The 25,965-nt window shown below is 46.4% G+C and overlaps 1 protein-coding gene across 3 annotated transcripts in view; it reads left to right on the plus strand.

Annotated features, from left to right (window-relative positions):
- LOC135510362 (dynactin subunit 1-like) overlaps positions 1 to 12,578 on the plus strand; it is a 33,345-nt gene extending 20,767 nt beyond the window's left edge. For all 3 annotated transcript variants that reach the window (XM_064931222.1, XM_064931224.1, XM_064931223.1), the window contains 11 exons: positions 94 to 184; positions 586 to 747; positions 4,590 to 4,721; positions 6,382 to 6,507; positions 7,123 to 7,265; positions 7,541 to 7,707; positions 7,898 to 8,028; positions 8,297 to 8,501; positions 10,882 to 10,955; positions 11,080 to 11,169; positions 11,317 to 12,578. In XM_064931222.1, coding sequence (XP_064787294.1) covers positions 94 to 184; positions 586 to 747; positions 4,590 to 4,721; positions 6,382 to 6,507; positions 7,123 to 7,265; positions 7,541 to 7,707; positions 7,898 to 8,028; positions 8,297 to 8,501; positions 10,882 to 10,955; positions 11,080 to 11,169; positions 11,317 to 11,454 — 1,459 coding nt within the window. In that variant the 3' untranslated portion in view covers positions 11,455 to 12,578. The remainder of the gene's footprint in view (positions 1 to 93; positions 185 to 585; positions 748 to 4,589; positions 4,722 to 6,381; positions 6,508 to 7,122; positions 7,266 to 7,540; positions 7,708 to 7,897; positions 8,029 to 8,296; positions 8,502 to 10,881; positions 10,956 to 11,079; positions 11,170 to 11,316) is intronic.
- Positions 12,579 to 25,965: the final 13,387 nt, after the last annotated feature.

Raw genomic sequence — 25,965 nt, forward strand, 5'->3', positions numbered from 1 at the left:
TCCTTGAATGAGTAGGTGTGTCCAAACTGTTGACTGGTAGTGTGTGTGTGTATATCTATCTCTCTCTCTCTATCTCTCTATCTCCTTCTGCAGTGACATCAAACAGTTCTGTAAGAAGATCAGACGCAGGATGCCAGGGACTGATGTACCAGGGGTGCCAGCCTCTCTGTCTTTTGGAGCTCCGGTATGTGACTAGCGCTGTGCTTAGGCCTTACGTTTAGGTTGGAGAGTCTTGGCCTTGTTAAGTGTTTCACAGTATCTTTGGAGCCCCAGTATGAACAACATTTTGTAGGTCTTGTGCGACCCAAACCCAGTGGGTCCATACATGCGAACATTAGCCAATTTCAAGTCATTGACGTAGTTTCATGTGATAGAACGCTACATATTAGCTGTGACCATCAAGTAACCTGGCACACTTAGCCCTATGCTAACAACACCAGCTGGCCTTGACTATTGGCTGGCGTTTGGAGCACAGAGCCTAGTGTTTACACTTATCTCATCAACTACAGTAATGCAACTGTCAACTTTGTGGAGGTGGAAATACTCTGGGAATGTGTGACTGACAGCTCTGTGGACCAATGGCAGGTGTCGGAGACGCTGACGGACTGCAGGCGTCAGCTGACGCGGGTGGTTGCCGTGCTACAGGAGGTGGCTGCGGCGGGGGCACAGATGGTCGCTCCTCTCGGGGAGCAGGAGGGGCTCAACGCTCTAAAACTGGATGATGTGGCCTTCAAGGCTGTTGAACAGGTACTATATACGGCACACACTTGTTAGCTCCCAGAGCTAATTCTTCTTGATCAATGTGGACGACCTGTCTGTCACACAATACAGTAACATAGGCTACATGTACACTACATGACCAAAAGTATGTGGACACCTGCTTGTCGAACATCTCATTCCAAAATCATGGGCGGTAATATGGAGTTGCTGCTGTAAAAGCCTCCACTCTTCTGGGAAGGCTTTCCACTAGACATTGGAACATTGTTGCGGGGACTTGCTTCCATTCAGCCACAAGACCATTCGTGAGGTTGGGCACTGATGTTGGGCGATTAGGCCTTGCTCGCATTCGGCGTTCCAATTCATCCCAAAGGTGTTTAATGGGATCTCGACAAACTATCTGTATGGACCTTACTTTGTGCACGAGGACATTGTCATTCCTCAAACTGTTGCCACAAAGTTAGGCGCACAGAGTTGTCTAGAATGTCATTGTATGCTGTAGCGTTAAGATTTCTCTTCACTGGAACAAAGGGGCCTGGCCCAAACCATAAAATACAGCCCAGACCAATATTCCTCCTCCACCAAACTTTACAATTTGCACTAGGGTTGAATATTTTCTCTGTATTTTACTAATGTTCCATCCTGAGAATAAATCACTTTTCTCCCGGGTAATCCGGTATTTCCCGGTAAAACCGGGAGTGTCAAACCTGGCACTACCTTGGCCTGATGAGCCATATATAATAATAGATGTTATGATCCCTACAGTAACGACATTTAATGAACCCAAAAAATCCCACATTTTTGTGCCGTTATCCATTTCATACTGTAAATCAAATCAAATTGTATTAGTCACATGCGCCAAATACAACAGGTGTAGACCTTACAGTGAAATGCTTACTTACAGGCTCTAACCAATAGTGCAAAAAAGGTATTAGGTGAACAATAGATAAGTAAAAAAATAAAAACACCAGGAAAAAGACAGTGGAAAATAACAATAGCGAGGCTATAAAAGGCCACATTACACGCAACAAAAAAACAAAAGCCCATAGATGTTTGCTCTCTTGGGTAAATAAATTAAACTAGCCTCAAAATCGCTCTGGATAAGAGCGTCTGCTAAATGACTTAAATGTAATGTAAATGTAATAGGCTAATCTTTTTCACTGGGGATTGAATTATATGGACTGGAATTATGGACTTCAAATTATGATAAATCAGAAGAGGACATGCGATTCTGGTCCCACGCATGCGGTCTACAAATTAGTACAGGCTAGTGAATTGGATTTTAAATATAACAGTGCCTATTTGTATAATTCATCGGCTGACGTGTATATGTATATATCATAATATTTCCCCTTAATGTTATAAGCCTACCTCCTCTTTCTCTCTCTTGTTGCTTCATTCCTTCCTCGCTTTCAACAGTTAAATGAAATAAGTTTTGTTGTCCTTCCTCATTCTCATGACGTCCTTGAATAATAAAGGGCTAAAATTAGATGCAGAAGGCTTTCACTTCTCTCCACAAAGATTTGAATGGTTATGGGTCTGAGTAAATAACTGCTCTAGCCTACTGCCATCACGCGTTCGTTCTTCTTTCAAACTAAACACACAGTGATTTTTCTATTGGCTGTTGTAATGAACATTTTAGCAAAAAGAGCTACAAAAAATAAATCATTTCCAACTTAACAAATATTTTATATCAATAAAAGCAGTGTAATTCCACCATATTCTGTAGGTCTACTAGCGAAATAGTCTATTGGTATAAGAAATGCAAAATAAATTATATCCAACAAGCTATTCTCGTCTAGCTTTTCCCAAATGGGACTCCAAAAGCTAAGGAGAGTAAAAAATAAATAAAAAAATAAAAAAAGCACAGGTGCGTGCTTATTTCCCAAGAAACTGAGGCGATAAGTTCGAAGCTTTATTATGCATAACCCACCATTAATTAGCTAAATATAAGGCTAATACTGCATTGAATTTATTACCTGAAAGAGGTAGACTAGGACATCCTATATATTGGGCTGTGTGTCCATCTAGAACAAGATTCTCTATTTTGGATGTAATTGAAATGGAGTTGATGGCGCGTGAGACTGTTCGCGTTTGCACTCATTTTAAAGAAAAGAAGAAGAAGAAAAGAAGTGTACTCTTTTTAAAATAGAACAAAACAAACAAGGTGACCCCCAAAAGCCAGATGGAGATAGATGCCATTCGGCCTTTATGTTACTGTATCATAGGCTATGCTGCAGCAAATGTAGGCCTACCTGTCACAAGAAAGGTTACCATGATGAGATGATACTCTAGGTCTACATGCATTGTGTACTGCGCTCCGTACTGAGATGGTCTGTCCCCACCCTGAGCGTTGATTCATCATGCAGAGGTTGTAGGTAAGGATCGGACTCTTTTCGACTAAAATGACATACCCAAGTCTGTCTGTAGCTCAGGCCCTGAAGCAAGGATATGCATATTCTCGGTACCATTTCTACAATTCTTGGTACTGAAGGAAACACTTTGAAGTTTGTGGCAATTTGAATGTAATGTAGGAGAATACAACATATTAGATCTGGTAAAAGATAATATAAAGAAGAAACATGCATTGTTCTTCATCTTTGAAATTCAAGAGAAAGGCTAGAATGTATTATTGCCAATTAGGGTTGAATGTCGGGAACCCGGTTACCGAGATTTACCGCCCAAAACGACTCCCTTTTCCTGGGATAAATAACTGGGCAAAACCGGTTAATTATAATAAATTATTTATATGAACAGCATGATGTGAAATGGAACTGTTAAACCTCTACAGGATCGGCCCCCCCCACATGGGACGATTGAGCTAATGTGATTAGCATGTAAGGAACATTTCCCAGTACATAGAAATGTCTTACATGGGCAGAAAGCTTAAATCCTTGTTAATCTAACTGCACTGTCCAACAGTTTTTATCACAGTGAAAGAATACCATGCTATTGTTTGAGGCGAGTGCACAGTTATAAACTCGAAGATGTATCAATAAACCAATTAAGTAATGCAATGGTTTATTGGATCAGTCTAAAACTTTGCACATACACTGCTGCCATCTAGTGGCCAAAATTGCACCTAAAATGCATTATGCATTGGGGCAGGTAGCGTCCTCCTGGCGTCTGCCAAACTTAGATTTGTCTGTTGGACTGACATATGGTGAAGCGTGATTCATCACTTCAGAGAACGCGTTTCCACTGCTCCAGAGTCCAATGGCAGCGAGCTTTACACCACTCCAGCCAACACCATGTGCAATGCCAAGCGATCTTAGGCTTGTGTGTGGCTGCTCGGCTATGGAAACCCATTTCATGAAGCTCCCGACAAATCGTTATTGAAGCAACTTCAGCACGAGGCAGATTGGAACTCGGTATTGAGTGTTGCAACCAAAGACCGATGATTTTTATGCACTAATTGCTTAAGCACTCTGTGGTCCTGTTCTGTGAGCTTGTGTGGCCTACCACTTCACAGCTGAGTCGTTGTTGCTCCTAGGTGTTCCCACTTCACAATAACAGCACCTAGAGTTGACAAGGTCAGCTCTAGCAGGAAAGAAATTTGATGAACTGACTTGTTTGAAATGTGGCATCCTATGATAGTACCATGCTGAAAGTCACTGAGCTCTTCAGTAAGGCCATTCTACTGACAATGTTTGTCTATGGAGATTGCATGTCTGTGCTCTCGATTTTATACACCTGTCAGCAAGGGGTGTGGCTGAAATGGCCAAATCCACTAATTATAAGGGGTGTCCACATACTTTTGTATCTATAGTGTAGTAATGACAAATGTCCTTACATATGTTAGGTATATTGATGAAGGGTTGGTCCTCTTGGTTAATTCTCTCTCTCTCCCCCCCCTCTCTCTCCCCCTCCAGGTGTATGGGTCCCAAGGTCTAAACCCCCATGAGTGTCTGCGTCAGTCCTGCAGCGCTGTCATCTCCACCATGAACAAGATGGCCACTGCCATGCAGGAGGGAGAGTATGATGCTGAGAGACCACAGGGAAAGGTACAGATCAAATCAAATCAAATTTTATTTGTTACATACACATGGTTAGCAGATGTTAATGCTTGTGCTTCTAGTTCCGACAATGCAGTAATAACCAACAAGTAATCTAACGAACAATTCCAAAACTATTTTCTTATACACAGTGTAAGGGGATAAAGAATATGTACATAAAGATATATGAATGAGTGATGGTACAGAGCAGCATAGGCAAGATACAGTAGATGGAATCGAGTACAGTATATACATATGAGATGAGTATGTAAACAAAGTGGCATAGTTAAAGATGCAGGAGGGAGAGTATGATGCTGAGGGACCACAGGGAAAGGCACAGATAGATCTCCATGCAGGAGGGAGATTATGATGCTGAGGGACCACAGGGAAAGGCACAGATAGATCTCCATGCAGGAGGGAGATTATGATGCTGAGGGACCACAGGGAAAGGCACAGATAGATCTCCATGCAGGAGGGAGAGTATGATGCTGAGAGACCACAGGGAAAGGCACAGATAGATCTCCATGCAGGAGGGAGATTATGATGCTGAGGGACCACAGGGAAAGGCACAGATAGATCTCCATGCAGGAGGGAGATTATGATGCTGAGGGACCACAGGGAAAGGCACAGATAGATCTCCATGCAGGAGGGAGATTATGATGCTGAGGGACCACAGGGAAAGGCACAGATAGATCTCCATGCAGGAGGGAGATTATGATGCTGAGGGACCACAGGGAAAGGCACAGATAGATCTCCATGCAGGAGGGAGAGTATGATGCTGAGAGACCACAGGGAAAGGCACAGATAGATCTCCATGCAGGAGGGAGAGTATGATGCTGAGTGACCACAGGGAAAGGCACAGATAGATCTCCATGCAGGAGGGAGAGTATGATGCTGAGAGACCACAGGGAAAGGCACAGATAGATCTCCATGCAGGAGGGAGAGTATGATGCTGAGAGACCACAGGGAAAGGCACAGATAGATCTCCATGCAGGAGGGAGAGTATGATGCTGAGAGACCACAGGGAAAGGCACAGATAGATCTCCATGCAGGAGGGAGAGTATGATGCTGAGGGACCACAGGGAAAGGCACAGATAGATCTCCATATAGCAGCTCTATTAGAAAAGGCCTCTTATCAGTTTGGAGTTAGATGCTACAAAAGGACCTTCTCCCTGGGGGGTATGAGACTCGGGGGGCTATGGCTGGAGACTGACTTCCTCCTTTATCAGCCGTTCAAAACTAACAATACTATATATTACATCTGGAACATGTCATGAAATCAACGCTAGTATATTTCATGACATTGACATTCTCTCTCCCCTCTTCTTATCTGTTTCTCCCATCACACTTCCCTCCACCTCTCTCCTCCCTCCCTCCACCTCTCTCCTCCCTCCCTCCACCGCCCTCCACCGCTCTCCTCCCTCCCTCCACCTCTCTCCTCCCTCCCTCCACCTCTCTCCTCCCTCCCTCCACCGCCCTCCACCGCTCTCCTCCCTCCCTCCCTCCACCGCTCTCCTCCCTCCCTCCCTCTACCTCTCTCCTCCCTCCCTCCCTCCACCTCTCTCCTCCCTCCCTCCACCTCTCTCCTCCCTCCCTCCACCTCTCTCCTCCCTCCCTCCCACCACCTGTCTACTTCTCTACCTCTCTCCACCCTCCCTCCCTCCTCCAGGCTCCCCCAGTAGAGGCTCGTGCAGCAGCACTCAGGGCAGAGATCACTGATGCAGAGGGCCTGGGAGTCAAACTGGAAGACAGAGACACTGTCATCAAGGAGCTCAAGAAGTCACTTAAGATCAAGGTAGGGACATGTCTATATTTCTCTTTTCTTTCACACACATGCACCACACCACTCCAGTCATTCTCATCCTTCTTCTTATACACATTCACACATTTTCCTCCACATGCACCCATCTCTCACCTCACCTGTCTCCCTCCCTCCTGTCTCCCTCCCTCCTGTCTCCCTCCCTCCTGTCTCCCTGTCTCCCTCCCTCCTGTCTCCCTGTCTCCCTGTCTCCCTCCCTCCCGTCTCCCTCCCTCCCTCCCGTCTCCCTCCCTCTCTCCCTCCCGTCTCCCTCCCTCCCGTCTCCCTCCCTCCCTCCCTCCCGTCTCCCTCCCTCTCTCCCTCCCGTCTCCCTCCCTCTCTCCCTCCCGTCTCCCTCCCTCTCTCCCTCCCGTCTCCCTCCCTCTCTCCCTCCCGTCTCCCTCCCGTCTCCCTCCCTCTCTCCCTCCCTCTCTCCCTCCCGTCTCCCTCTCTCTCTCCCCTCCCGTCTCCCTCTCTCTCTCTCCTCCCGTCTCACTCACTCCCTCCTGTCTCCCTCCCGTCTCACTCACTCCCTCCTGTCTCCCTCCCATCTCACTCACTCCCTCCTGTCTCCCTCCCATCTCACTCACTCCCTCCTGTCTCTCTACCCAGGGAGAGGAGTTGAGTGAAGCCCACGTCCGTCTCAGTCTCCTGGAGAAGAAGCTGGACACGTCGACTAAAGACGCAGACGAACGTGTGGAGAAGATCCAGACCAAACTGGATGAGACCCTGGCCCTGCTCAAGAAGAAAGAGAAGTAAGACTGGGGAGGTTGAACTGTTTGGAAGTAGGACATTATTGTTATAGAATGTGCAGTAAAGATGTGCATATGTCCAACACTGTCTCCTAGGTATTCACTACAGAGACTTTAGCGTTCTGGACCATTGTGAAATGGAAGAGGACTGGACAGGTGTAATATTTCCTCTAGCCTATCAGAGGGCTTGGTGGCGCGATCACCATTGTTAAACCTGTCAGATCTCCAGTGAGACTAAGGGTTGTTTTTGTTTAACCCACACACACACACACACACAGGGAGTTTGAGGAGACCATGGACGCCCTGCAGGCAGACATCGACCAGCTGGAGGCAGAGAAGGCGGAGCTGAAGCAGCGTCTCTCCAGCCAATCAAAGAGCACCATCGAGGGCCTTAGGGCCCCGCCTGCCTCGGGCATTGCCTCCATTGTCACGGGATCCGCCGGAGGTGAGGCTCCTGAGTTGTCTGATCCCTCACCTCAGTACACGCCACCTCTTATACCTCGCACGTCATTCATACTATACATATTCCTAAGATTTTTAGAGTGTTTTGTTGTTCTTTTACCTTTTTTATCTCACAAGGTTTCGTTTTATTTCTCAATTCTTTCTTTCCCCCCCTATCCAACCCCTTTCTCCAGCCGCTCTTGCCCCGGGAGCAGGGGGTCTGTCTGGGCCCATGCAGGTGGTGGACTCCCCTCTCCTCCGCCAGCAGGTGGAGGCTCAGAGACTGGGTATCAAACACCTGAAGAACGAGAACAACAGACTCAAGGTCAGAACACCGCAGGGAACTGACCCATCTCTCTTTGTGTGTGTGTCACTAAGTCTCATCGTCTCTCTATTCAGGCCTAATCCAAATATGGATCAATGCTTTCTTTCTTGTTTCCAGATCACGTCTGTGTTGTATGTGGTTCATTGAATAGTGTAGTCATGGATACATTGTCAGTCGTCGTTGATATTTGTATGTTTCGGGCTCATAGTTAACCGACTGTGTACCTGTCTCTATTGATAAATTTCTGTGTATCTTGTCTCTCCTCCAGGCAGAGAAGATGAGAGCCCAGTTAGCCTCTCTCCCTCCCCTCCACGTCCCCAAGTTACACCTGAGAGAGGCCACCTCTTCTTCCTCTCCCCCTGCTGAGGGGCCTCTCCACGGGGCTCTCTACAGGAAGACGGAGCAGCTCCTAGGGACCCTGCTCAAGATGACCGCCACAGTTAAAGTGGTCGACATCACCGGGAAGACACCAGGTGACTGGGAGGGATGTGTGTTTGTGTGACAGGAAGACACCAGGTGACTGGGAGGGATGTGTGTTTGTGTGACAGGAAGACACCAGGTGACTGCGAGGGATGTGTGTTTGTGTGACAGGAAGACACCAGGTGACTGGGAGGGATGTGTGTTTGTGTAACAGGAAGACACCAGGTGACTGGGAGGGACGTGTGTTTGTGTGACAGGAAGGCACCAGGTAACTGGGAGGGATGTGTGTTTGTGTGACAGGAAGACACCAGGTGACTGGGAGGGATGTGTGTTTGTGTGACAGGAAGACACCAGGTTACTGGGAGGGATGTGTGTTTGTGTGACAGGAAGGCACCAGGTAACTGGGAGGGATGTGTGTTTGTGTGACAGGAAGACACCAGGTGACTGGGAGGGATGTGTGTTTGTGTGACAGGAAGACACCAGGTGACTGGGAGGGATGTGTGTTTGTGTGTAACAGGAAGACACCAGGTAACTGGGAGGGACGTGTGTTTGTGTGATAGGAAGACACCAGGTGACTGGGAGGGATGTGTGTTTGTGTGACAGGAAGACACCAGGTGACTGGGAGGGATGTGTGTTTGTGTGTAACAGGAAGACACCAGGTAACTGGGAGGGACGTGTGTTTGTGTGACAGGAAGACACCAGGTGACTGGGAGGGATGTGTGTTTGTGTGACAGGAAGACACCAGGTGACTGGGAGGGATGTGTGTTTGTGTGACAGGAAGACACCAGGTGACTGGGAGGGATGTGTGTTTGTGTGACAGGAAGGCACCAGGTAACTGGGAGGGATGTGTGTTTGTGTGACAGGAAGACACCAGGTGACTGGGAGGGATGTGTGTTTGTGTGACAGGAAGACACCAGGTAACTGGGAGGGATGTGTGTTTGTGTGACAGGAAGACACCAGGGCCCAGTTTCCCAAAAGCGTCTCAAGGCTATGTTCATGGTTAGAACCTCCGTAGGAGCATCGTTAAATCTCAGAGCTGTTTCTCAAAACCATTGTTACTAAAGTTGCACTTGCGAAGGCTTGTTATTTAACGACTGCCTCAGGTCACTCGCAGAACAGCTCAGTACGTCGTTAGATGCTTCTTTTTTTGCCCTTCTGAGGCAGAAGATCTCCGCTGAACACAGAATCATGAGGATTATCCATCTCTCTGTGACCTCTAACCTCAGAACCGAGTTGACTACAAGTACAAAGTTGACAATGTCTTTGCAATTGTTACAAACAAGTGAATTTAAAAGATGCTTCAAATGAAAATCAAAATGAACACATTAAAATATCAATGTAATATAGACAACACAGGCCTATATATTTAAATCATATTCAAATCTATTTCACGCCCATTCAATTGTTCTATTTTGCTAGTTGCAGGTTGTCTGTAATTTTTACCTCAATATATTCCAGGTGTGTAACAACGTGCAAATCTTGATTAAGGTCATTATTATGGGATAAGCATTAGAATCAGCTGCCTCAATATTTGCAACCGTAGTTGATCGTTTCTTTCTCGGAGCTGATCCGTCGTCAGTCTTGTGAAATAATTCTAATGTTAAGGTAAGATTTGAATGGAGATGGCTGATCTGACAGCAGTGCTGCATTTCTTTCGATCCTGTTAGTATTGACACTATGCCTCAATGATGCACTTGGCGAACGTTCTCTCTGCCGTGGTGTTCTGGGAAACATGTTACATCTTTGGTCATTGTAGGAGAGATGCATCGTTGAAACACTCGTATGCCTAAATTCCATCGCTATCGGGAAACCGTGTGTGTGGCATAGTTTATATTATTTGTTTTTCAGTATAGGTAAAGTATTCACATCCCTCAACTTTTTCCACATTTGGTTGTTTCAAAGCACGATTAACATGCATGCAAAATACTAGGTCAAACTGGAAGAAAAATTCTAACATTTGTAAAACATTTATGAAAAATGAAACACTCTCTCTTAATCATATAAGTTTAACCCCACTTAGGTTAGTATTGTGGAGTAACTACAATGATGTTGATCCATCCTCAGTTGCCTCATATCACAGCTATTAAACTCTGTAACTGTTTTAAAGTCACCATTGGCCTCATGGTGAAATCCCTTAGCTGTTTCCTTCCTCTCTGGCAACTGAGTAAGGAAGGACACCTGTATCTTTGTAGTGACTGGGTGTATTGATACACACATTCCAAAGTGTAATTAATAATGAATGAATTCCACTTTGACATTAATTGGGTGTTGTGCAAAGGCCAGTGACACAACAACTCAAGTGTTATTCATTTTAAATTCAGGCTGTAAAAACAGAATGTTGAAGGAGCCGATGGGTATGAATACATTCTTAAAGGCACTGTATGTGTGTCTTTGAGTTGGTACATAGATAAAGAACTAATATGTCTTCTACAGTGAGTGCTAGTGCTCAGCTCTTGGACCAGACGGCTCGGCTGCAGAGCCTGAGTGACGCCCTGGACAAGCTGAAGGTGACTTGAATGTATATTATCAAACCCTAGTAATAGTCAATACTATTTATCTTCACCTCAGATGTTGTCCACTAATCTCTGTTTTTCATGGAAATGGCCATAACATCAAGTCTCTCTCTCTCAGGGTGAAGTGGCAGAGCACGTGGTTTCTCAGCAGCCTGGGGCAAAGGTCTCCTCTGACTTTGCCACCTTTCCCATTTCCTCTTTCGTCAAGGTAACACGTACATGGACACGGACATCAGACTTTCTTAGTCAAACAAATACAAGCAATACATCTCGATGCAACAGATGTCTGGTGGATGCATCAACCTGTATTTGTTGTCCTTTGACATCCCCTTTTCTCATCCTCCTGTCTTCTCAGGCGAAGGAGGAGAAGCAGGGAAGCACGGTGTTTGTAGGCCGCGTGGCCATCCCGTGTGCCAAGGGCCAGGAGCAGGTGCACCGTCTTGTCCTATCACAGCAACACCTGCAGCAAGTGCACCGCCTCCTCATAGCCTAAGACGACACCCCATTGGCCTGCGTCCACAAGTGACAGCAGGCTTCACCAATCGGAGCCCAGCAGACACAATAGTTTTTTAAATGTTTTTTTCAGTCTCTCGCCTAAAGATCCAGTCCATTTCCTGTTGTTCCACAGAATCTCTCAGGATACGCTTTGTCACACTACACCACCTAGAAATAGAATTTTAATTGCCATCAGAGGCTTTATGCCCCTTCTAGGATGTCTATTTCTATCATTTTTTTCTATGCCAAAGAGACACACGTGTTCTCATTGAGTACCTAATAATACTGTACAACTTATTGCACTTCTTCAAGTCCTAAATGTTTTTTTCCATCTCCTTTTGTTCTGCTGTGGTGATTTATTATTCGCCGACCTGGGTATACCAGCAGCACCTTAATGTGTGGTTACCCTGTTTGGCGATTTTGTTCAATTGACTATTGTTATTCAGTCATGACAGGCTATTTCAAACCTAGGGTGTGTCTGAAATTACACCCTATTCCCTATATCGTCAATAAGAAGAGGGTGGAATGAAGTCCCATAGCCAGTTCACACACTTAACTTTTCTCACTGTTAACTTATGTTCATTTGGAGTTAATATATATTTGCATGTCATTAAGATAGGAACAATTTAATGTTGTTTTTTAGTGTCAGTCCGCTACTAGGACCTTTCTAGATTTAAGAGTGAGAGCAGTAAGTGAACTTGTTACTCAAGAGTATTTGAATTGGTTCACTGTGTTGTCTCTCTCATTTTCAGTTAGTCATTACACTATGAAGGTCTATCCATCATATGTACCTCTGTCAAGACCTTTCACATTAGTCACTATTCATGGTAACTGATGAAGAATGCATGCAAGTATATCTGGGTGGAAGTAAAGATCTCATTTAAAGGTTTTTGACTAGTGGTTAAGGTTCTATGCAGACGGTCTCTAAAGCCGTGATACTTTAACTACAGGTTTCTGTCAGACCCGGGTGTTCAGTGCAGATTGCAGAACATTTACCAATGCAAATGTTGAAGTAGTTCAGACCGCACAGCGGACAGGAACCTGTTCATGGATGCAAACAACTATACTGTACCTAACGACTAATGTGTCCAAAACAGAACCATTAAAGATCTTTCAAAGTTATCCATTTTGTCAGATGAAATGATATTCACAATATGGCCCTTTCATGTATGAATATAGAAGTTAATGCTTTTTATTTGCACTGTGACCGAAATTAAACGTTAAGCATTTGATTTGCATAGTACCACTGATCATACACACAAAGGGTCCATTTACCAGACAGGTTAGGCCTGGTCCTGGACTAAGATGTACTTTCAATACAGATTCTCCACTGAGCAGGCTGTTTAGTCCAGGACTCGGCTTGATGTGTGTCCAGGAAACTGGTCCTTAGAATTGTAAAAAGAATGCATTTGATTTGTATAGCACCACTCATCGCAGTCTGGTCAGGAGAAGGAAATGGATGAGACTTTCAGCAAAGACACAACCCCCATTTGACTAGAAAGGAAAGATCAAGCAGGGAAGGCCTACAACTAACAGGAACTGAGTGAAGTCTCCTAGCCAGAGGAAAAAGCCCTCGCAGAAGAGTGACGTGGAGAGCCATGGTGGACTCCCATGATCCCAAGAGGATTAAGTCAAGTTGGCTACTCAATCAAAAACCAAAGTGCTTCACATACAGTATCCCTAACCAGGATGAGAAGTCTGAATAAGAACACTAATCACAACAATCGGTGTGATTTTTATTGTGTACATGGAAAAATGCTCCAGTGAATCCTAACCATATACAACCAACCCATCACAGTGGGGAGAAAATACTAAAGACAGACTGACATTTTCAGATGTGTCTTTGAAAACACAGAACAGCCCTTCAACTTAAGCAGTAAATGTTTTTTTCTTCTAAAAACATATGTTCAAGAGTGAAAGACAGAATATGAAAGACAACCCATGAAATTAGATTTTTTTAAAGACTGCTGCCGCATACCCAATCAAGTTCTGGGATAAGAGATCGGTACAGCAAGTAGCATTCGTTTGAACACTATATACAGGGCCCAGAGTTGTCCCTGCTCACATCACATGGTCCAGTAAAACCTGTAGAACTATCCAGGACTACAGAAGAGCTATCAATAACTACAGTAGAAGGGCTATCCAGAACTACAGTAGAAGGGCTATCCAGAACTACAGTAGAAGGGCCATCCAGAACTACAGTAGAAGGGCTTTCCAGAACTACAGTAGAAGGGCCACCCAGAACTACAGTAGAAGGGCCACCCAGAACTACAGTAGAAGAGCCATCCAGAACTACAGTAGAAGAGCCATCCAGAACTACAGTAGAAGAGCCATCCAGAACTACAGTAGAAGAGCCATCCAGAACTACAGTAGAAGGGCCATCCAGAACTACAGTAGAAGGGCCATCCAGAACTACAGTAGAAGAGCCATCCAGAACTACAGTAGAAGGGCCATCCAGAACTACAGTAGAAGAGCCATCCAGAACTACAGTAGAAGAGCCATCCAGAACTACAGTAGAAGGGCCATCCAGAACTACAGTAGAAGGGCTTTCCAGAACTACAGCAGAAGGGCCACCCAGAACTACAGTAGAACTATCCAGAACTACAGTAGAAGAGCTATCAAGAACTACAGTAGAAGGGCTATCCAGAACTACAGTAGAAGAGCCATCCAGAACTACAGTAGAAGAGCCATCCAGAACTACAGTAGAAGAGCCATCCAGAACTACAGTAGAAGGGCCATCCAGAACTACAGTAGAAGGGCCACCCAGAACTACAGTAGAAGGGCCACCCAGAACTACAGTAGAAGAGCCATCCAGAACTACAGTAGAAGAGCCATCCAGAACTACAGTAGAAGAGCCATCCAGAACTACAGTAGAAGGGCCACCCAGAACTACAGTAGAAGGGCTTTCCAGAACTACAGTAGAAGGGCCACCCAGAACTACAGTAGAAGGGCCACCCAGAACTACAGTAGAAGGGCCATCCAGAACTACAGTAGAAGGGCCATCCAGAACTACAGTAGAAGGGCTTTCCAGAACTACAGTAGAAGGGCCACCCAGAACTACAGTAGAAGGGCCACCCAGAACTACAGTAGAAGAGCCATCCAGAACTACAGTAGAAGAGCCATCCAGAACTACAGTAGAAGAGCCATCCAGAACTACAGTAGAAGAGCCATCCAGAACTACAGTAGAAGGGCCATCCAGAACTACAGTAGAAGGGCCATCCAGAACTACAGTAGAAGAGCCATCCAGAACTACAGTAGAAGAGCCATCCAGAACTACAGTAGAAGGGCCATCCAGAACTACAGTAGAAGAGCCATCCAGAACTACAGTAGAAGAGCCATCCAGAACTACAGTAGAAGGGCCATCCAGAACTACAGTAGAAGGGCTTTCCAGAACTACAGCAGAAGGGCCACCCAGAACTACAGTAGAACTATCCAGAACTACAGTAGAAGAGCTATCAAGAACTACAGTAGAAGGGCTATCCAGAACTACAGTAGAAGAGCCATCCAGAACTACAGTAGAAGAGCCATCCAGAACTACAGTAGAAGAGCCATCCAGAACTACAGTAGAAGGGCCATCCAGAACTACAGTAGAAGGGCTTTCCAGAACTACAGTAGAAGGGCCACCCAGAACTACAGTAGAAGAGCCATCCAGAACTACAGTAGAAGAGCCATCCAGAACTACAGTAGAAGAGCCATCCAGAACTACAGTAGAAGGGCCACCCAGAACTACAGTAGAAGGGCTTTCCAGAACTACAGTAGAAGGGCCACCCAGAACTACAGTAGAAGGGCCACCCAGAACTACAGTAGAAGGGCCATCCAGAACTACAGTAGAAGGGCCATCCAGAACTACAGTAGAAGGGCTTTCCAGAACTACAGTAGAAGGGCCACCCAGAACTACAGTAGAAGGGCCACCCAGAACTACAGTAGAAGAGCCATCCAGAACTACAGTAGAAGAGCCATCCAGAACTACAGTAGAAGAGCCATCCAGAACTACAGTAGAAGAGCCATCCAGAACTACAGTAGAAGGGCTTTCCAGAACTACAGTAGAAGGGCCACCCAGAACTACAGTAGAAGGGCCACCCAGAACTACAGTAGAAGAGCCATCCAGAACTACAGTAGAAGAGCCATCCAGAACTACAGTAGAAGGGCCATCCAGAACTACAGTAGAAGAGCCATCCAGAACTACAGTAGAAGAGCCATCCAGAACTACAGTAGAAGGGCTTTCCAGAACTACAGTAGAACTATCCAGAATTACAGTAGAAGAGCTATCAAGAACTACAGTAGAAGGGCTATCCAGAACTACAGTAGAAGAGCCATCCAGAACTACAGTAGAAGAGCCATCCAGAACTACAGTAGAAGAGCCATCCAGAACTACAGTAGAAGGGCCATCCAGAACTACAGTAGAAGGGCTTTCCAGAACTACAGTAGAAGGGCCACCCAGAACTACAGTAGAAGAGCCATCCAGAACTACAGTAGAAGAGCCATCCAGAACTACAGTAGAAGAGCCATCCAGAACTACAGTAGAAGGGCCATCCAGAACTACAGTAGAAGGGCTTTCCAGAACTACAGTAGAAGGGCCACCCAGAACTACAGTAGAAGGGCCACCCAGAACTACAGTAGAAGAGCCATCCAGAACTACAGTAGAAGGGCTTTCCAGAACTACAGCAGAAGGGCCACCCAGAACTACAGTAGAACTATCCAGAACTACAGTAGAAGAGCTATCAAGAACTACAGTAGAAGGGCTATCCAGAACTACAGTAGAAGAGCCATCCAGAACTACAGTAGAAGAGCCATCCAGAACTACAGTAGAAGGGCCATCCAGAACTACAGTAGAAGAGCTTTCCAGAACTACAGTAGAAGGGCCACCCAGAACTACAGTAGAAGAGCCATCCAGAACTACAGTAGAAGAGCCATCCAGAACTACAGTAGAAGAGCTTTCCAGAGCTACAGTAGAAGGGCCATCCAGAACTACAGTAGAAGGGCTTTCCAGAACTACAGTAGAAGGGCCACCCAGAACTACAGTAGAAGGGCCACACAGAACTACAGTAGAAGGGCCATCCAGAACTACAGTAGAAGTGCTTTCCAGAACTACAGTAGAAGGGCCACCCAGAACTACAGTAGAAGGGCCACCCAGAACTACAGTAGAAGGGCCATCCAGAACTACAGTAGAAGAGCCATCCAGAACTACAGTAGAAGAGCCATCCAGAACTACAGTAGAAGGGTCATCCAGAGCTACAGTAGAAGAGCCATCCAGAACTACAGTAGAAGAGCCATCCAGAACTACAGTAGAAGAGCCATCCAGAACTACAGTAGAAGAGCCATCCAGAACTACAGTAGAAGAGCTATCCAGAACTACAGTAGAAGAGCCATCCAGAACTACAGTAGAAGAGCCATCCAGAACTACAGTAGAAGAGCCATCCAGAACTACAGTAGAAGAGCTTTCCAGAACTAAAGTCAGTATCTGTGGTACTTGTGGAGTCTCTGGTGTCTGTGTGGGGCGTAGTGCTTCTTGGAGTTGGCCATGCCTGGTCTAGAGATATGAACGATTGAACCACTGACATACATAGTGTTGATTTGGACACCCCAGGACACCAACAAACTTGACTGCTGCTGGCGTGCACTAACGTGCACTAACGCTCTGGACCAGAGCTATCAGCCAGGTCAAAATTAAGATATGCAGCTAGACAGGTGATTGGGATTTGCTATTTGCTATGCGATTGTGAATTTGGCCGAGAGCAGGTCTATTTGGGATGAGTTGGACCGCAGAGTGAAGGAAATGCAGCCATCAAGTGCTCAGCATATGTGTGAACTCCTTCAAGTCGGTTGGAAAAGCATTCCAGGTGAAGCTGGTTGAGAGAATGCCAAGCGTGTTCAAAGCTGCCATCAAGGATAAGGGTGGCTACTTTTAATAATCTCAAATATTAAATATATTTTGATTTGTTTAACACTGGTTACGACATGATTCCATATGTGTTATTTAATCGTTTTGATGTCTTCACTATTATTCTACAATTTAGAAAATAGTAAAAAATAAAGAAGAGTAGGTGTGTCCAAACTTTTGGGGACTGCTGAGGGGAGGACAGCTCCTAATAATGTCTGGAAAGGAGCTGATGGAATGGCATCAAACACACGGAACCCATGTGTGTGATGTATTTGATACCATTCCACTCTTTCCGCTCCAATCATTACCAGGAGCCTGTCCTCCCCAACCTCCTGTGATGCGTGCGTGCACGCCTGTGTCTCTGTGTGTGTGTGTGTGTGTGTGTGTGTGTAGTTCTAACACAGTCTCTGCCTGGGATGCCTTGGGGTCCCTCAGCTCTCTGGAAGACTTCTCCAGCTTCCTATCAACCCCGGGGAAGCGCAGGCCCTCACGTCCCTCCTGCTGTAGCCTGAAGGCCTACGAGAGGGATTACGAGATGCATAACAAAAGAGAAAGTGAATCATGTTAACAGGAACTGTTCTGTTGTTGTAATGTCGTTATTTAAATGATCTGAGAAGAGACCAACCTTTGTCTGTGTGATGGCTTCACAGAGGTCCTCAACACTCATGTCAAATTCCTGAGAAAGTGAGCAAATGAAGGGCAGAAAGACATCAGAAACAGATCCTAATTAATGTTATTATTATTATAATTTATTATAATTTGTATTTATTGTTCATATTAATGTTTGTGACAGTTGTGACCTCTGATCTTTGTGACTGAGTCCCTCTTGCAGTGCTGTCACTTCCTGTCTGTGCTGTAACTCTTCCTGCTCCATGCAATCATGCTTAACTCTCATCGACTCAACAGATTCTGTCAAAGTGAATAGAATACAACAGACTGACAATAAGAAGTTTTTATTGCATTTGTAATGGGGAAATTTGATCATGAATATGATACTCAAGAGGTTAGATTCTTACCCCTCTCTCTCTCCTGTTGTTCCTCAATCCCAGGGATGGGCAACTTTAATGGGGGTGGGAGCCACAAAAAATCTGAACTCATCATGAGAGGCTGCAGTAATCTGCCCATCCACATCCACACCCACAAATGCAGTGAGAGCCGGCCTTAACCTTTTGGTGGTCGTAAGCAAAATTTTGTTTTGGGGCCTCCGCCCCACCTTGCGAGCAAAACATTGTATCTGCCCCTCTTTTGACAGAAGAGAGAAACATTTGCTTAGAGTTTTAGAGTTAATTTCCTGCAATTCTACACATTTTGCCATGACATTCTTGCGGACCACCAGTTGCCCATCCCTGCTCTATCCGCTCTTTGTCCTGTCATTACCTTCCTCCTCCTCCAGCCTTCCTCTCTCCTCCTCCAGCCTCCCTCTCTCCTCTTCCAGCCTCCCTCTCTCCTCCTCCAGCCTTCCTCTCTCCTCCTCCAGCCTTCATCTCTCCTCCTCCAGCCTCCCTGTCTTCTCCTCCAGCCTCCCTCTCTCCTCCTCCAGCCTCCCTCTCTCCTCCTCCAGCCTCCCTCTCTTCTCCTCCAGCCTCCCTCTCTCCTCCTCCAGCCTCCCTCTCTTCTCCTACAGCCTCCCTCTCTCCTCCTCCAGCCTCCCTCTCTTCTCCTCCAGCCTCCCTCTCTTCTCCTCCAGCCTCCCTCTCTCCTCCTCCAGCCTCCCTCTCTTCTCCTCCAGCCTCCCTCTCTTCTCCTCCAGCCTCCCTCTCTCCTCCTCCAGCCTCCCTCTCTCCTCCTCCAGCCTCCCTCTCTTCTCCTACAGCCTCCCTCTCTCCTCCTCCAGCCTCCCTCTCTTCTCCTCCAGCCTCCCTCTCTTCTCCTCCAGCCTCCCTCTCTCCTCCTCCAGTCTCCCTCTCTCCTCCTCCAGCCTCCCTCTCTCTTCTCCTACAGCCTCCCTCTCTCCTCCTCTAGCCTCCCTCTCCTTCTCCTACAGCCTCCCTCTCTCCTCCTCTAGCCTCCCTCTCTCCTCATCTAGCCTCCCTCTCTCCTCCTCCAGCCTCCCTCTCCTTCTCCAGTCTCCCTCTCTCCTCCTCCAGCCTCCCTCTCTTCTCCTACAGCCTCCCTCTCTCCTCTAGCCTCCCTCTCTCCTCCTCCAGCCCCCCTCTCTCCTTCTCCAGTCTCCCTCTCTCCTTATCTCCCCACTCTGCACTCGCAGCATCTCCTCAAGCTGTTGAATATCCATCCATCTCTCCCTCTCTTTTTCCAGCTCCCTTGCTCAGTCCACCTTCTCAAATCAAATCAAATGTTATTTGTCACATGCGCTGAATATAACAGGTTGTGAAAAGCTTACTTACAAGCCCTTAACCAACAATGCAGTTTTAAGATTAAAAAAAAACTAAATAACTGAAGTAAAAAAAATACAAAATAAATGTATTTATGTACAGTATATACAGTTGAAGTCGGAAGTTTACATACACCTTAGCCAAATACATTTAAATTCCTGACATTTAATCCTAGTAAATTCCCTGTCTTTGTTCAGTTAGGACCACCACTTTATTTTAAGATTGTGAAATGTCAGAATAATAGTAGAGAGAATTATTAATTTCAGATTTGATGTCTTTCATCAAATTCCCAGTGGGTCAGAAGTTTACATACACTCAATTAGTATTTTGTAGCATTGCCTTTAAATTGTTCAACATTGGTCAAACGTTTTGGGTAGCCTTCCACAAGCTTCCCACAATAAGTTGCTCCTGACAGAGCTGGTGTAACTGAGTCAGGTTTGTAGGCCTCCTTGCTCGCACACTCTTTTTCAATTCTTCCACAGATGTTCTATAGGATTGAGGTCAGGGCTTTGTGATGGTCACTCCAATACATTGACTTTGTTGTCCTTAAGCTATTTTGCCACAACTTTGGAAATATGCTTGGGGTCATTGTTCATTTGGAAGACCCATTTGCGACCAAGCTTTAACTTCCTGACTGATGCCTTGAGATGTTGCTTCCAATTGAGCATCATAAGCCTAGAGATGATGAAAGACAGGGGGAGGGAAAATAGAAAGAGAGAGAGATGGGAGAAAGAGCAAGCGAGAGATAGGGAAACAAGAGAGTGGGAGGGAAATAGGGACATGGTAGAGTAGGTGAGTTTATCATGATGATGTGAAAGAAAGATGAACGAGGTAGAGTCCCCCACCTCTTGCAGCACATTGAACTTCTCCTGGGTGACCTCTTCTCCTCCTCCTATCCCCCCCCCTCGTTCCCCCTCTCCTCCTCCTCCCCTGCCTCCTCTCCTCCACCTGTCCTTCCTCCTCTCCTCCTCCTCACATTCCCCCTCTCCTTCCTCCTCTCCTCCCCATCTTCTTTCCCCTCTTCTTCCCCCTCTCCTCCTCTCCCTTCTCCTCTCCTTCCCCCTTTCCATCGCCCACTCCTTCTTTCTCTCCTTCCCCCTCTCCTCACTCCTCGCCTTCCTCCTCCTCCCCTTCCTCTCCTACTTCCTCCTCTCCTTCCCCTTCTCCTCTCCTCCTCCTCTCCTTCCTCTTCTCCTTCCTTCTCTCTTCCTCCTCTCCTTCTTCATTCTCTCCTCCTCTCCTTCCTCATCTCCTTCCTCAACTTCTTCCTCTTCTCTTCCTCCTCTCCTCACCTTCCCCATTGCTTTCCTCCTCTCCTTCCCCCTCTCCTTCCTCCTTCTCCTCTTCTCCTTCCTCGTCTCCTTCCTCTTCTTTCTCCTCTCTTTCATCCTCTCCTCCCCTCGCTTTCCTCCTCTCCACCCTCCTCTCCTTCCCCCTCTACTCCTCCTCTTCTCCATCCTCCTCTCCATCCTCCTCTCCTTCCCCCTCTCCTCCTCTTCTCCTTCCCTTTCTCCTTCCTCCTCTCCTTCCTCTTCTCGTCCTCCTGTCCTCACCCGCACCTTCCCCCTTGCTTTCCTCCTCTCCTTCCCCATCTCCTTCCCCATCTCCTTCTCCCTTCTCCTCTTCTTCCTCATCTACTTCCTCTTCTCCTCCTCTCCTTCCCCCTCTACTTCCCCCTCTCCTTCCTCATCTCCTTCCTCCTCTCCTTCCCCCTCTCCTTCCTCCTCTCCTTCCCCATCCTTCTACCTCTCCTTCCCCCTCTCCTTCCCCCTCTCCCACCTGTACTAACCCTGGCCAGCCTCAGACCTCACCACACATCACTGAAGGATACAGGACATGAGATAATGATATGATTGGTTTGTATAGTCGCATTTACCCCACTGTTTCCCAAACTCAGTCCTCAGGACCCCAAGGGGTGCACATTTTGGTTTTTGCCAAGACTAGTTGATCAGTTAACTCAGCTGTGTAGTGCTAGTGCAGAAACCAAAACGTGCACCCAGACAGACCCCTTGGGGAAACCCTGCATTACCCTTTCTCTTCTGCTCCAAAAACATGGATTGACAGAGTGGTTTCTGAGGCAAAAATAAAACACAAAAGTTGGTCTGAAAATTGAAACTTGTGTCACCCCACCTAGAACATCACATTGAAGACGTGCACAGCTTTCCTTTATCTCTTTCTTGGAACTGGTCTGATGACACCAAGGATATACTGTAGAAAAACAGTCACATTCTGTTGTGCCAATGGAACTGACCCGGTAACAATAGATCAACAAGATACAAGATGCTTATCATAAGAACTCACTCTGTTAAGTTTTACGATGTGTTTGATCTTGAGAATATTACTGATATGGCTTTACTCTCTGTCTCTCTGCTAGAACAATGTTGTGAGTTCTGTGGTCCATGTCCATCCACAGCGCACACAGCGCCTGGCCGCTCCAACAGAACAGCTCCAGGAGTCTCTCGTGCCTCTTACACATCCTGTCCTCCACATGGTCGATCAGCTTGTGGACCTTCAGCATAGCAACTCTCTGATGAGGCTGCAGGTGAATCTCACAGGAAAAGGTCAGACACACCAGGCAGGACTTCAGGGCCTTGAGCTTCTTCCCCATGTAGACATCCTAGGGCACACCTCCAGATTTGGCACTAGATCAAATATTTTCAGTCTTTTCATTTCTTTAGTGAATTAGTTCTCTAGGATATCAGGGCATCTTTAATCACACTCTTACATTTGGGACATTTTACATTTTTTTTTACATTTAAGTCATTTGGCAGACGCTCTTATCCAGAGCGACTTACAAATTGGTGAATTCACCTTATGACATCCAATGGAACAGCCACTTTACAATAGTGCATCTAAATCATTTAAGGGGGGGGGGTGAGAAGGATTACTTTATCCTATCCTAGGTATTCCTTAAAGAGGTGGGGTTTCAGGTGTCTCCGGAAGGTGGTGATTGACTCCGCTGTCCTGGCGTCGTGAGGGAGTTTGTTCCACCATTGGGGGGCCAGAGCAGCGAAGAGTTTTGACTGGGCTGAGCGGGAACTGTACTTCCTCAGTGGTAGGGAGGCGAGCAGGCCAGAGGTGGATGAACACAGTGCCCTTGTTTGGGTGTAGGGCCTGATCAGAGCCTGGAGGTACTGCGGTGCCGTTCCCCTCACAGCTCCGTAGGCAAGCACCATGGTCTTGTAGCGGATGCGAGCTTCAACTGGAAGCCAGTGGAGAGAGCGGAGGAGCGGGGTGACGTGAGAGAACTTGGGAAGGTTGAACACCAGACGGGCTGCGGCGTTCTGGATGAGTTGTAGGGGTTTAATGGCACAGGCAGGGAGCCCAGCCAACAGCGAGTTGCAGTAATCCAGACGGGAGATGAGAAGTGCCTGGATTAGGAACTGCGCCGCTTCCTGTGTGAGGCAGGGTCGTACTCTGCGGATGTTGTAGAGCATGAACCTACAGGAACGGGCCACCGCCTTGATGTTAGTTGAGAACGACAGGGTGTTGTCCAGGATCACGCCAAGGTTCTTAGCGCTCTGGGAGGAGGACACAATGGAGTTGTCAACCGTGATGGCGAGATCATGGAATGGGCAGTCCTTCCCCGGGAGGAAGAGCAGCTCCGTCTTGCCGAGGTTCAGCTTGAGGTGGTGATCCGTCATCCACACTGATATGTCTGCCAGACATGCAGAGATGCGATTCGCCACCTGGTCATCAGAAGGGGAAAGGAGAAGATTAATTGTGTGTCGTCTGCATAGCAATGATAGGAGAGACCATGTGAGGTTATGACAGAGCCAAGTGACTTGGTGTATAGCGAGAATAGGAGAGGGCCTAGAACAGAGCCCTGGGGGACACCAGTGGTGAGAGCGCGTGGCGAGGAGACAGATTCTCGCCACGCCACCAGGTAGGAGCGACCTGTCAGGTAGGACGCAATCCAAGCGTGGGCCGCGCCGGAGATGCCCAACTCGGAGAGGGTGGAGAGGAGGATCTGATGGTTCACAGTATCGAAGGCAGCCGATAGGTCTAGAAGGATGAGAGCAGAGGAGAGAGAGTTAGCTTTAGCAGTGCGGAGCGCCTCCGTGATACAGAGAAGAGCAGTCTCAGTTGAATGACTAGTCTTGAAACCTGACTGATTTGGATCAAGAAGGTCATTCTGAGAGAGATAGCGGGAGAGCTGGCCAAGGACGGCACGTTCAAGAGTTTTGGAGAGAAAAGAAAGAAGGGATACTGGTCTGTAGTTGTTGACATCGGAGGGATCGAGTGTAGGTTTTTTCAGAAGGGGTGCAACTCTCGCTCTCTTGAAGACGGAAGGGACAACGTCACTGCTTTCCCTGAAGTCTCTTAATACAGGCCAGACAGAAACTGTGGCCACAAGGGATGGAGACTGGCTCAGTGAAGACATCCAGACAGACAGAGCACTGGAACTGCTCTTCAGATAATAGACCACTGGGAGAAGCCATGTCTTCAGGTTGAAACGTGTAAAGAATGGAACACCGTTTCAGAGTGACAGCTAAAACAAGGCAATGTCTTTGAAATGAATTTCCACTGTAAATTAAATTGAAAAAACATCCTAATTTTAACACTGGACAAATATCTAAAATGTCTTCTAATTCTATATAAAACACTATGGATAAATATCTGAAACGTCTTCTAATCCTATTTATAAACTGCGTGGGCCGAGCCCTGAATGCAACTGTATACCACAGGTATGACAAAACATGTATTTTTACTGCTCTAATTACGTTGGTAACCAGTTTATAATAGCAACAAGGCACCTCAGGGTTTGTGTAATATACCACGGCTAATTGCTGTATCCAGACACTTCGTGTTGCAGGGTGCCTAAGAACAGCCCTTAGCTATGGAATATATATTTCCCACACCCCCTCAGACCTGATTGCTTAATTAATAAAACACTATGGACAAATATGTAAAGCTTCTTATAATTCTATATAAAACAATATGGACAAATATCAAAAATGTCTTCTACTCAAATCAAATCAAATCAAATGTATTTATCTAGCCCTTCGTACATCAGCTGATATCTCAAAGTGCTGTACAGAAACCCAGCCTGAAACCCCAAACAGCAAGCAATGCAGGTGTAGAAGCACGGTGGATAGGAAAAACTCCCTAGAAAGGCCAAAACCTAGGAAGAAACCTAGAGAGGAACCAGGCTATGTGGGGTGGCCAGTCCTCTTCTGGCTGTGCCGGGTGGAGATTATAACAGAACATGGCCAAGATGTTCAAATGTTCATAAATGACCAGCATGTCAGGTAGTCTTGGGGCATGGTCCTAGGGCTCAGGTCCTCCGAGAGAGAGAAAGAGAGAGAGAAGGAGAGAATTAGAGAACGCACACTTAGATTCACACAGGACACCGAATTGGACAGGAGAAGTACTCCAGATATAACAAACTGACCCCAGCCTCCCGACACATAAACTACTGGAGCATAAATACTGGAGGCTGAGACAGGAGGGGTCAGGAGACACTGTGGCCCCATCTGAGGACACCCCCGGACAGGGCCAAACAGGCCCTACATTAAACACTATGGACAAAATATCTAAAACTTCTAATCCTAAATGAAGCAGAGAAAGTAAATCAAAGAGTTAACTCAAACTCATTCATAGCTCACATGCATGTGGCTACTTTTACAACAAGCCATGACCTTAATTCTGTTCATTAGTGCACACAATAGCAAAAACTTTTGCAAGAAAACAAATGTTTCTTATTGGACAAGTACACCTTAGTCCATCCCTGTTTTCTTCTGTTTGCTTCTTAGTGAATACAGCCATAGTGTCTTATCAGCTGCCTGTGAAAGAATCGGTCAAAGTCCAAAGAGTCATCATGAATCATACTCGGAACTTTGGGAAACCAGCGTCCAGTGTCATCATGAATCATACTCTGAACTTTGGCAAACCTTCGTCCAGTGACATCATGGATCATACTCTGAACTATGGGAAACCAGCGTCCAGTGACAGACAACCCAATGTTTTAGATTAAAGCTGATAACACATAACTGAATAGCAGAAATATCTCCTGCATCCCTATGTGATGTTACTTAACATGGCTGACAGGAGGTTGACCTCTCAGGTGGCAGTGTAGAGTTAATCAGGTTCCACTGTGTGTCAATCAAATGCTGAGGTAAAGTTTAGCCCCTCCCCTTTCTACAGTGCTGTATGTATGATATTGTGTCTGCCTCCCCATCTTTTAACCCTCTCCACGCCAGAAAGGTCTGACACACAGATATTCAGAAGAACAAAACCTTTTATTTTCAAAAGATGCAACATCGTTTTCCATGATTTGTCAAAATCTAATTTC

This window comes from Oncorhynchus masou, chromosome 23 (assembly GCF_036934945.1).
Source record: "Oncorhynchus masou masou isolate Uvic2021 chromosome 23, UVic_Omas_1.1, whole genome shotgun sequence".
In the NCBI taxonomy this organism is placed as follows: Eukaryota; Metazoa; Chordata; class Actinopteri; order Salmoniformes; family Salmonidae; genus Oncorhynchus; species Oncorhynchus masou.